Source organism: Physeter macrocephalus, chromosome 14, assembly GCF_002837175.3.
Source record: "Physeter macrocephalus isolate SW-GA chromosome 14, ASM283717v5, whole genome shotgun sequence".
Classification (NCBI taxonomy): domain Eukaryota; kingdom Metazoa; phylum Chordata; class Mammalia; order Artiodactyla; family Physeteridae; genus Physeter; species Physeter macrocephalus.
Genome location: NC_041227.1, coordinates 29391891 through 29405016, shown reverse-complemented (window position 1 = coordinate 29405016; position 13126 = coordinate 29391891). Strand labels below are relative to the sequence as shown.

The following is a 13126-nucleotide window of genomic DNA, read 5'->3' as shown; positions in this document are numbered from 1 at the left end:
CCAAGTCTCTGGAAGAGACTGAAGGTGTCTTCTGCAGGCAGAACATATTCTTTAACATCTTCCATCATTTTATCAGTTAGGCATGTCATCTTATGCCCCAAAAATATTGGCTTTCAATTAGGAATGATCTTCCCTGCTTACCTCACCCCTCGGATGTTCCAGGAATATTTGCCATGTCTATCTAGTGGCTTTGCATCCTCTCTGGCCCACTGTTGAGGACCCTGACTATATTTTTAGGTGATTCCTAAGTACTTGAGCAGCATTCATCCTGGGGCCCTTTCCCTTCCACTTTGCCTGTAGATTGTGCCATGGGCGCCTCATAGGCCCAGGGGCTCCTGAGGTTCTCAGCAGGTGGTTTCTGAGATGAAACCTGACAACCAACCCTGATTCCCCTTCAGAAATCCAGTTTTATCTAACTTTTTAAAAGTCCCTTCTTCTTAAGGGAACAAATTGACAAACCAAGACAGTGACAGAAGCTTACACAGCTCATTGGGGAGCAACAGAGCCTGTCTTGATTGCAGTCACTGAGGTGGTTTGGTTTAGGGCTCTGATAGATTTTAAAGAAAGGCCACTCTGAGGCCATGATTCTGGGTGCTCTCTCCATCCTTGTGGCAAGGAGATGTTATGATATTTTGTTAAGCAGTGTCATCATCTTGTACCACTTTGGCAAATTATTTCTGTGAGTATGTTAAAGTTCAGCAAATAGCCTGATTTAAATTGGGCGCTTGAAATATGCCTTTTGTGTCACTGGGCAGAACTTTAGTTTATATCAGTGACTTTTAGGCTCTTTTTGACTGACCCACAGTTTTTACCTTGAAACTCTGGGTTACCCTTATCTTGTGAGATGTGCTCTGAATTTTCTTTATTCTGTTAAATTTCATTGTTCTGCAAATTCTGGTTGAGATCCAGTTGGTTTCATGGCCCACTAGTGGGTGGTGACTTGCAGTTTGAAGAATAAGAGCAAGGATTCTTAGAGTGTTTTGGAAAAGGTTGTAGGATGATTTTTTTTTTCCCCCAGTTACACCATAACTGTAATCACAAGGTCAAATGATAACCACTTCTTACAGGTTCATTTCATTACTGTTTAAATGGAATAATGATAGCTAGCCAGGGTCATTGTCAGAATTCTAAACCCCCTAAAGCAAGACTGTATGTTAGGCAATGATTTAAGTCATTATATTTAAAAGAAGTTTGATCACGTACAAGTTGAGGATATTTGTTCCAGTAATCTTTCTTTTGGCTTGAATTAAAAGCATTTAGGTCAAATGTTAGCATTTAACAGAATTTAATGGAGCAACCACAGTTCAACTATAATCCCCTAATGATCGGATTTAAGCAGAGCGCTACAAATTGACTTTTAAAATGTGCTTTATCATTGAACCTGGCCAGCTCTGAAAGTTCTTGTTTGTATCTTGGGAAGGACCAGACTACCACTTGGCAAGTTGAGGTTTTGAGTTTCCTTATCCCAGAGTTTTCTTTCGTGGTCATATACTCTCACCTTATCCCACCCGAGGTTGCCCATCCAGAGGTGTTGATCTGAGGACCGCTAGCATCAGAACGTTTGTGCTTTTGTTAAAAATGTAAGTCCCAGGTTTCGATGCAGGTCTGTGGAATCAGAATTTGGGAGAGGGGACATTTTTTAAAGTTGGTGGGATTATGGGAGTTAAAAGGTTTTTTTCTTCTAAAATCAACTTTACTGAGCCATAGTTTACATACAGTAAATGGATATACGTACAAATGGAGCCACCAGAATCATAGCTAAGTTATGGAACATTTCTGTCACGCCATAGGTTCTTTCCTCTGCCTCTGGAGTCCCTCCTTCCCATCTTTGCTGTTGTAGGTCACCACTAACTGTTTCCTGCCACTGAAGATTAGTTTTGTCTATAGGGATTCAGGCAGCATGTCTTGTGTCTGGCTTCTTTCACTCAGTGTTGTGTCTTTGTGATTTCTCCATGTTATTAGGTGCATCAGTAGTTGCTTCCTTTTAATTGCTTAGTATCCCTTTGTATGGGCCCACCATGTTTTGTTTATCCATTTGCCTGTTGATGGACGTTTCTGTGTCTTGAGTTTGGGACTGTTATAATAAAAACAGCTTCGAATATTTTTCTGCCACTGTATGTGTGGAAGAAATCTGCATGTTGAATAAGATTCCCAATTAAGTCTTAGGTACATGAACCATTGATTCTTATTCTCTCTATTCCTTTTTTTTTTTTTTTTGCGGTACACGGGCCTCTCACTGTTGTGGCCTCTCCCGTTGCGGAGCACAGGCTCTGGACGTGCAGGCTCAGCGGCCATGGCTCACGGGCCTAGCCGCTCTGCAGCATGTGGGATCTTCCCAGACAGGGGCGCAAACCCGTGTCCCCTGCATCGGCAGGCGGACTCTCAACCACTGCGCCACCAGGGAAGCCCTCTATTCCTTTTAAAATTTTTTATTTACTTGGTTGTGCTGGGTCTTAGTTGCGCTCATGGGCTCCTTAGTTGTGGCATGCATGTGAGATCTAGTTCCCTGACCAGGGATTGAACCCAGGCCCGCTGCATTGGGAGCGCGGAGTCTTAACCATTGTGCCACCAGGGAAGTCCTTCTCTGTTCTTTTTTTTCTTCTTCTTTATCATTTTGGAGAACTGTAGGTTTTTGTATCCAGATCAAATGATGGATTTGCTGTGCAGTTATGTTTTCAATGTAGTATTCATTCAGTGCCATCTATTTGGGGTAAATGTGGATCTCATCAACATTTGTTGAGTTCTGTTTTATGAACTGGAATATAAAGATGAAGTGTACATAGGGGGATTCTATCCTTCAGAGGACTCTTAGTGATTAATTCATTCAGCCATAGAGTGTTTTGTATGTTGTGTACTAGGGACTACTAGGTGCTGATGCTGGGAAGACACGTTTTCTTAGCATTTGGTTGTGCTTCCAAGAAACACAAAAGATGTTGGTATTATATTCCAGGAGAGCAGTTTGGCCCTTAAATCCGCTGTTTGGGTAGTACCATCATACTTTCAAGTCAGGTGGCCATGGTAAGCCACAGTTGAAAGAGTTGACACTGACAGGGGAAAAATAGTCAGATAAAAAAATTCAGTGCAAAAGAAATGATCACTGGGGCTTCCCTGGTGGTGCAGTTGTTAAGAATCTGCCTGCCAATGCAGGGGACATGGGTTCGATCCCTGGTCTGGGAAGATCCTTCATGCCGCAGAGCAACTAAGCCCGTGTGCCACAACTACGGAGCCTGCGGCGCTCTGGAGCCCGCAAGCCACAACTACTGAAGCCTGTGTGCCACAACTGCTGAGGCCCGTGTGCCTGGAGCCCGTGCTCTGCAATGGGAGAGGCCACCACAATGGGAGGCCCGCACACCACAACAAAGAGTAGCCCCTGCTCTTAGCAGCTAGAGAAAACCCGTGTGCAGCATCGAAGACCCAATGCAGCCAAAAATTAAATAAATGAATAAATAAATTTATTTTATAAAAAAAAAAAGAAATGATCTCTGGGTGAATAGCTGATGAAATAAACACTGATTAAGAATTGTTATTCTGCATTTGTGCATGATTATCGGTGGCTAGAGAGCTGGTGGCTCAATCTTTAGGGAATTGAAATATTTGTTAAAGATCTGAATATTTTCCTTTTCTATTTGCTCATAGCAGAATTTCCCAAATTGCTGTTTTCCCACCCTGTGAGGCTTACATTTATTGAGGTTGATTTATTATTTTTTGAGTCTGCAGTGATTTCTTGCTTGCTCTAAGGTAGGGATTTTAAACTCTGGCTGCAGGAGAGTTTTATAAAATCTAAATGCTCAGGCTATTCAGTAGACTTTCTGGGTGGGTAGAGAGTATTTTTAAAGTTCTTAGGTGGTTCCAACATAGAGTCAAAGTTGAGGATCACTTCTTGGGGCAGCCTTGGCTATTGATACGCCTCTTTCATTGTTAGTTCCCTCCTTGCTAAGTATAATTTACAAAGCCTTGGCTTTTCTCCATTCTCTGACAACGAAAATTACTTTACAACTTTAAACGTGAGAACTTTACTCCACACCACTTTGCAGTTATAGAGTTGTGTCCTGATCTCTCAACAGAAAGGACTGAATGGCTTTGTATCCCCTTGTTAAGGGGAACTGATCACTTCTCTGGAATTGATCTGGGTGCTGATGTGGCTCTTGGGGGAGAAAGAGAGCATAGCTTTCATTGTTGAGTAAATAACTTCAGGAAAAATAGAGGAATAAACGGAAAAAGATAAGTCCTTTGCTGTCCCACCAGTCAACATTTTGATTAACATTTTGGTGTGTATATGCATGTGGCACACTTATCCATACACAGTGGGTTATTGCTGTACATACTGCTTTTTTCATTGTATAAATTTCCTTTAATTCTTTTCACTGCATTATTTTAGAAAATTGATATCTTTTATTATTATTATTTATTATTACTGAGATCTACCCTCTTAACAAACTTTTAAGTGAACAATACAGTATTGTTAACTATAGGCATGATGTTGTACAGCAGATCTCTAGAACTTTTTCATCTTGCTTAATAAACTTTATACCTGCTGAAAAGCAACTCCCCACTTCCCCCTCCCTGCCAGCCCCTGGCAACCACCATTCTACTCTCTGCTTCTATGAGTGACTGTTCCAGATACCTCAGATAAGTGGAATCATGTCGTGTTTGTCCTTCTGTGACTGGCTTATTTCCTTTAGTATAATATTAGACTTTAGGAAAAAAAAAACCTGTTTCCTTATATAACATAGGGCAAACATTTTCCCACGTCAATAAATATTTCTGTGCCATCTTTTTAAAAAATTAATTAATTAATTAATTTTGGCTGCGCTGGGTCTTTGTTGCTGTGCATGGGCTTTCTCTTGCTGCTGCGAGTGGGGGCTACTCTTTGTTACAGTGCACGGGCTTCTCCTTCTGGTGGCTTCTCTTGTGGAGCACGGGCTCTAGGGTGCACCGGCTCAGTAGTTGTGCTCAAACCCGTGTCCCCTGCATTGGCAGGCGGATTCTTAATCACTGCACCACCAGGGAAGTCCGTGTGCCATCTTTATAATGGCTTCAATGGCATTCCTTTGTATGAACATACCGTAGTTTTACCATTCAATTCCCTAGTGTTGGATATTAGATTTTTCTTGATTTTTGGTCTTATTAACAATGTTAACACGCACAATTTTGTAACTAAATCTTTATATGTCCTAATTATTACCTTAAAATACATTACTAGAAGTAGCATTTCCTGAGGACATATTAGAAGAGAATATGAATATTTATAATTCTTGATACATATAACCAAATTACCTTCTTATTAGCAAATTTATATTTCATTAGGAGTGTTCATCTATTTCTCCCACTGTACAATAAGGGCATTATAAATAACTGATGTAGGTTAAAAAAAAGTATACTTCATTTCAATGTACTTTTGATTTTAAACAAGGATCGAACATTTATTTTTCTATTTGTTTTTGTGGGAGACTGAGGATTAGAAGCTCATATGTCTTGCCCATTTTTATAGTAAGGATTTTTGTTTTCTGTTTATTGGTTTGCAAGAGCTCTTCAGATAGTAAAGATATCAACACATTATCTTACCTATATTATATTTTGCCTTTTGATTTTGTTGGATTTTTGTCCATACAGAAATCTAAAAAAATTTATATTGTAAAAATCTATCAGCCTCCATCTCTTTTTCATCTTTAATGACATACTATAAAAGGAGTCCCCTACCCTAACATTATATAGTCATTTAGTGGCTTTATTACTTTTCTGGATGTTATTAATAGTGAACCAGTTGTCTTGGCATGTTGTATTGAAAAATCCATACTTTGTTTTAAGATTTAAATGCTTCCAACATCATATATTTGTCACTTTGTGGTTTTCTGTTGTGTGACCTATTTGTCTCTTTTTGTACCTAAGTTGAACTCCTCTGTTTACTACAACTTTAGGGTCCCTTTCTGATAGAACATGTTCTTCCTATTCTTTTTTCAAATATTTGTGGCTACTTTTGCTTATTCTTCCACAGGAATTTTAGCAAGCCCCCTTTTCTCCCCCTTTAAGGTATTAATTGATTTTTATTAAATTTATATACTTTATGTTTGTAGGAGAATGTATACCCTTATAGTAGCTCTCTTATCCAAGAATATTGTCTGTTTTTTCTGGTTATTTTATGGCCCTTAATAATAGTTTATAGCTTTATTTGTAAAGGTCATGCTCATTTTTTTGTTAAATGTATTAAGTATTTAATGCTGTTATTGCCATTCTAAACAGGATTCCTTCATCCTCTTACCTTTGGAGTCAGCAGACTTTTCTGTAAATATCTTAGGTTTCGTGGGCCAGATGGCCTCTGTCATATGTTCATCTTCCTTGGTGTTGTTTACAACCTTTTAAAAATGTAAAAATCATTCATAGCTGGGGACCACACCAAACCAGGCCAGGCAATGGTTTGCTAGCTTCTGATCTAGATGCTTATTGCTGGCATCTGGGAAATGTTAGAATCAGTCAGCACTGAAGGAGCCTTGCTCATGTGTTTGTATCTAGCCATCTATGCAAAGATTCTCTACAATTTTCATATCTCTTAATATGGCTATAATTCACTCTTTTCCTTTCAAATATTTCCCCTCATCTTTCTCTGTCAGTTGAATGATAGCAGTGATGTCGACAACCTGGCTTGTCCTTGACATTAATGTATCTGTTGTATCACAGATAAGTTTGATATTGGCTGTTACTTTCCTTTTCCAAGATTAAGAAAGAGTATTAAGCAAGAATGACTGTTACATTATATGAAATACCTTTATTATTATATTTTTAAGCATCATTTATTCGTTCTACATATTTTGGGGAGCCTTTAATACAGGTGCCAAGTTAGGCACTGGGGATAATGCCTCTTGTTCTGCACCTGTCTGGCTGAGCAAGTAGACATTATCTTGTTGTATTGTAACCATCTTTATGGTTCCCAGACGCCATGATGACGTATGGTGATCAGAGGCAGCACTGATGGGAGTTACCCCAAGGGAAAGGGGTGAGAGGAAGGGTGCCTATTTTGGAGGGACAGCATGTGCAAGGGCCTGAGGGCTACAGGAGAACCCAACACCTTCAAGGAACTGAAAGATGGAAACTACAGCACAGCGAGGGCAAATTTCACCATAGGCTTCACAGTGGACCTGCAGCCTTGTTAAGGAATTTAGGTGTCATTCTCTGGCTAATTAGGACGCCATCAAAGGATATGGTAGTTTCTGTAGCATGGCCGTGCCCGCTGCAGTAGAGCTATCAAGATGGAACAAGAAAATGAGACGAGGCTGTTGTGCTGTTGAGATGATGACTCGTGCCACGGAGTGGCCAGAAGTGTGCAGATTTGGGGGTTCCTGGTCTCAGGGGAGCAGGCTTTAGCCCTGGAGAAGGAGCTCGGCCATTTCTGCCCCTTGGACCTCCCTCAGAAATCACAAGGAGGACAGAAAGTATCCTGAAGACAATGTTTAAGGCCAGCTGGCCTGGACCTTATTCGCTCAGGGAGGTTGGCTGTAAACTGAGGATAGTTTTATGTCTTGTTTGTACAGACATTGTTAGGACAGGAATACTGATTTAAGTTTGAATCCTGCTGCTGCACTGCTTATAGCTGTGTGTCCTTTGGCAACTTCTCTGAAGCTCAGTTTCCACTTTTGTGGAGTTAGTGTGCCTATCAAGTAATACTATGCTTACTAGGGAGAAATAATTGCCATTTATATAATGAGAAGTAAGAGATGTGTCTGGCACACATAGGCGCTTAGCTGGAAAACTGCTGTCATTATTATTGTTTTTGTTATTTGTGAATCTGATCTTTTATCCCCCAGCACCTCCTTTCCCCTTGTCATGTGGTCAGGGGCAAGATAGCAGTGGCTTTGCTTATTCTCTTTCTTTTGCAAGGAGTAGGAAGTGGCGTCACTGGGCACTGTGGGAGGACAAACTTCCCCTGGTGTCAGGTTCCCTGGGAGATTTTCCTGTTTGTTTTACCACAAATTCTAACACAGACCCTAAACTCCACCTTTTTAAATCTTTTGCTGCATTTGCCTTTGGGCCTTGGCATTTCCTCACACAAAAGTTCAGGTCTGTGCATAAAACACTCTGATTTCAGGTTGATGCGTGGTTTCTGGCCTTCAGGCTGTCTTAATCAGTCTTGAGTACTCGGCTTTTGAATACTCTTGTCATTTTGGAACTTAAAAGGATACGTTTTTGTTTTCAGTGTTCACTGTCTTCTCCCTTTCTTCCTCTTCTTCCCTCCATTTGTCCACCCTTCCCAGGCTTTGCAGCCCTCTGCCCCAAAGCCTTTCTCAAAGCTTCCTGCCCTGTACTTTTCTTTGGCCCCAAAACCTTTCATGCTCATTTGGGTCTGTATCTTCAGGACTCTCTGAAGGCTGCTGTTCGGTAAGAGACAGGCAAAGGGAGTGGATGGGTCCCCTCAGTATAGCTTGTGAGGATCGGTTAAACATTTGGTAGGGAAATGGAGTACAGAGTACTTGAAGAAAAGTGGTCTTGTCAGGATGGAATTGGTCCCCCTCTGTTGCTGGTGATGGGGAGCAGTGGGGAGGGTTGGCTACTGCAATGGATGTACACATCTGAAACAAGCATGAAGATAAAATTAACCTAGTAGAATAAATGTATTCTACATTAAAGTCCTGTCATTTTCCCTAAAGTTAACGTGGGTCTGCTGGCATCCTAATGGCAGTGGGGCTGGATGTAGAGCAAAGAACTTATTGGTCCCTCTGAATGTGACTGTAAAGCAAGTGGTCCTGTAAAGCTAACAATTTCACCATCCTCTTTGCTTGTCCTGTCTTCTGGAAAACATAAGCTCTTGGTCAAGGTAAAAATGTCAGGGCTACTTCAGGCAGATTTTATATTTAGGTATGTTTGCTGTCACACTGTATCTTTTTTTTTTTTTTTTTTTTTCAGATCTTGGGAAGCTGATGGATGGCAGTGACTAAATCACAATGTAGAAGATTGATGGATTTGATTACATAAAAATAAAAACAGTTCTAAAAGATCATTCACAAAATTCCTGAGCAAACAAAAAGCTGGGATAAGATATTTGCATCATATATAACAAAAAATTACTGTCTGTCCTATGCATGTTTAGCAGCACTCCTGGCCTCCACTTATTAGATACTAGTAGCTCTCCCCCGAGTTGTGGCAACTAAAAATGCCTCCAGACATTGCCAAATGTCCCCTGGAGGAAAAAAATCACTCCTCGTTGAGAGCTGCTGCTTTAAAGAGACATGTATATAATGTGAACAAGAATGCAAAATGTGCATGAACATTTAAACCAAAAGAGCCACCTCAAAAAATTTTGGTGTGTGCACCTAGCTCGATTCTATAGAGGCAACTTGATATTCTGGCAACTATTTCTTTTATTTTTTCCTTTTTGCCCTCTAACTATTGAATTTTCAAATTTTGTTAATTCTTTCTCTTTTCTTATTTGTTTATATTTCAGTTTTCCCCTTGGCTCATCTAAAGTATTTGTTGAATGAAGTGTCCATAAGAGAATTCCTTGAACAGAAGTTTTCCTACTTGTCTTTCCAAACTTCTTGTAGGTTTGCCTTCACATTTGCAGGACAGCTTGTTTGGGTTATTCATTCCCTGTGGGAAGTTAATTGGTGCTAAGGTCTAACATTGTTCTAATCTGAGTGCCAGTGAACGTTTTCTGTCCCTTCTCACCCCTACATGCTTGTGGTATTTTTTTCTTTATCTTAGGGAATTCCCTGGCAGTCCCGTGGCTAAGACTGTGCGCTTTCACTGCCAAGGGTGCAGGTTAAGTTCCTGGTCAGGGAACTAAGATCCTGCAAGCTGTGCTGCGTGCCCCCGCCCCCCCCCAAAAAAAAGTAGAAACACCTAGGCATGTTTGATTGTACGTGTGCCAATCCTGGAAGGGATCCTTTGTGCCCTCTCTCTTTTAAAAAAAATAAATTTATTTATTTATTTATTTTTGGCTGTGTTGGGTCTTTGTTGCTGCGTGTGGGCTCTCTCCAGCTGCGGCGAGCGGGTGCTACTCCTCACTGCGGTGCGCGGGCTTCTCATTGTGGTGGCTTCTCCCATTGGGAGCACGGGCTCTAGGTGCATGGGCCTCAGCAGCTGTGGCACGCGGGCTTCAGTAGTTGTGGCTCATGGGCTCCAGAGCGCAGGCTCGGTAGCTGTGGCGCATGGGTTTAGTTGCTCCATGGCATGTGGGATCTTCCTGGACCAGGGCTTGAACCTGTGTCCCCTGCAATGGCAGGCAGACTCCCAACCACTGCATCACCAGGGAAGTCCCTGTGCCCTCTCATTTTTTAAGCCAAATTCTCCAAATGCTTTTTAATCTTTTGGTGGATCTCTTTTATTGAAGTCATACTTCTGTTGTTTGAAATTGAGTTTTTAATATTTTCTGCTTCAGTGAAACTTAGCTGCATGGGATTGTTTCAGTAGCTTCCTTCCTTTGACTTTTACTTGGATTTTCTCTTAGTTTGGAGCATTGTCCAGATTCTCTAAGATTCTCCGAGCGTGTCAGATCCACCTTGGGTCTTGATTCTCCTCCCCCTTTCTTATCTCTTGCCACTTTACTTCCCCAACCCCCTTTTTTGGGGTTGGATTACTTTTTTAGGTTTATGTTGTCATTTGATTTGATATTGAATGTTTTGGTTCTGTTTTTTGTATGGCATTCTAGCCCATTTAAGCTCACCTTGCCACCTTCCTGGAATTCTGTATGGCCATTTAATCCTAGGTTGGTTTTGTTCCTCCTTTTTGTGCTTTTCAGTGTCTTCCCAGCCTTTAATTGGGCACCTGTAGGAAATTCAGAATTATTTTAATATCCATACAATCGTAGTAAATTGGCTATAACTGAACTGTCTAGTATGATTGCCACCAGCCACAAGTGGCTATTTAAACTTAAATTTGATACAGTTTAAAGGTTCAGTTTCTCTATTGCACTAGTCACATTTCAAGTGCTCAGTAGCCAGTGACTAGTGACAACTGTATTGGACAAGGCAGATGTAGAACATTTCCATCATTGCAGAAAGTTCTATTGGATAGTGCTGGGCTGTAAGGTAGATACCATAATGCACAGCAAAGAAATCCCTCTGCTATTTTTTTCTCCCTAGTATTCTAATATTTTTGGTGGTTCAGTTTGGTGGCACCCCCCCCACCTCCAAAAGGTGATTCAGAATCTGAGTGACTATAAGTGAAGGTGGGTGGGGACTTGAAAAGTGTAATAAGTTTTTTTGGTGTTTGGCTATAATTTGTACTTCAACTTTCCCATGCAGGAAACACAGTGTCTGTGCATCCTGTGCTGTTTGTGTGCTTGATGTGATTTGGCTGCTTTCTCTTTTTCTAGGTGTGCTGAGAGATGGCACTTGTGGGGCTCATCTCTGCCTGAGAATCGGCACTGGAAGAGCTGACTCTGATCCTGGGCTCCTTGTGTGAAAAAGCCTTAACTTCCAGCCACTTCAGTCCAAAGGCCAAGCTACTCGTTTTCTCTTAATGATGGGTATTGGTAAGAACACTACATCCAAATCCATGGAGGCTGGAAGTTCAACTGAAGGCAAATATGAAGATGAAGCGAAGCACCCGGCTTTCTTTACTCTTCCGGTAACAGCATTTCCTGTCTTCCTTTCTTCTTCAGTCACTCTAAAGTAGTTTCTGCATTGACTAGGATTAGCTTTTTTTGTTTTTTTTTTAACCCAAAGAAAGCTTAGTATTAGTTTTCTTTTTGTTTTGTTTTGTTTTATATAGCAGGTTCTTATTAGTCATCAATTTTATACACATCAGTGTATACATGTCAATCCCAATCGCCCAATTCAGCACACTACCATCCCCACCCCCTGCAGTTTTCCCCCCTTGGTGTACAAACGTTTGTTCTCTACATCTGTGTCTCAACTTCTGCCCTGCAAACCGGCTCATCTGTACCATTTTTCTAGGTTCCACATACATGTGTTAATATACGATATTTGTTTTTCTTTTTCTGACTTACTTCACTCTGTATGACAGTCTCTAGATCCATCCACGTCTCAACAAATGACTCAATTTTGTTCCTTTTTATGGCTGAGTAATATTACATTGTATATATGTACCACAACTTCTTTATCCATTCATCTGTTGATGGGCATTTAGGTTGCTTCCATGACCTGGCTATTGTAAATAGTGCTGCAATGAACATTGGGGTGCATGTGTCTTTTTGAAGTATGGTTTTCTCTGGGTATATGCCTAGGAGTGGGATTGCTGGATCATATGGTAATTCTGTTTTTAGTTTTTTAAGGAACCTCCATACTGTTTTCCATAGTGGCTGTATCAATTTACATTCCCACCAACAGTGCAAGAGGGTTCCCTTTGCTCCACACCCTTTCCAGCGTTTGTTGTTTGTAGATTTTCTGATGATGCCCTTTATAACTGGTGTGAGGTGATACTTTATTGTAGTTTTGATTTGCATTTCTCTAATAATCAGTGATGTTGAGCAGATTTCATGTGCTTCTTGGCCATCTGTATGTCTTCTTTGGAGAAATGTCTATTTAGGTCTTCTGCCCATTTTTGGATTGGGTTGTTTGTTTCTTTAATATTGAGCTGCATGAGCTGTTTATATATTTTGGAGATTAATCCTTTGTCCATTGATTCGTTTGCAAATATTTTCTCCCATTCTGAGGGTTGTTTTTCCGTCTTGTTTGTGGTTTCCTATGCTGTGCAAAAGCTTTGAAGTTTCATTAGGTCCCATTTGTTTATTTTTGGCTGTCCAGTTTTCCCGGCACCACTTATTCAAGAGACTGTCTTTTCTCCATTGTTTATCTTTGCCTCCTTTGTCATAGATTAGTTGACCATAAGTGCGTGGGTTTATCTCTGGGCTTTCTATCTTGTTCCATTGATCTGTGTTTCTGTTTTTGTGCCAGTACCATATTGTCTTGATTACTGTAGCTTTGTAGTATAGTCTGAAGTCAGGGAATCTGATTCCTTCAGCTCCTTTTTTTTCCCTCAAGACTGCTTTGGCTATTCGGGGTCTTTTGTGTCTCCATACAAATTTTAAGATTATTTGTTCTAGTTCCGTAAAAAATGCCTTTGGTAATTTGATAGGGATTGCATTGAATCTGTAGATTGCTTTGGGTAGTATAGTCATTTTCACAATATTGATTCTTCCAATCCAAGAACATGGTATATCTCTCCATCTGTT

The 13126-nt window shown here is 40.7% G+C and overlaps 1 protein-coding gene across 1 annotated transcript in view; it reads left to right on the top strand.

Annotated features, from left to right (window-relative positions):
* The window catches only part of SLC23A2 (solute carrier family 23 member 2), a 146917-nt gene that overhangs the window by 40131 nt on the left and 93660 nt on the right, over nt 1–13126 (top strand). The window contains exon 2 of the mRNA XM_024123283.3: nt 11306–11559. Within this exon, the coding sequence (XP_023979051.1) occupies nt 11452–11559 (108 nt within the window). The 5' untranslated portion in view covers nt 11306–11451. The remainder of the gene's footprint in view (nt 1–11305; nt 11560–13126) is intronic.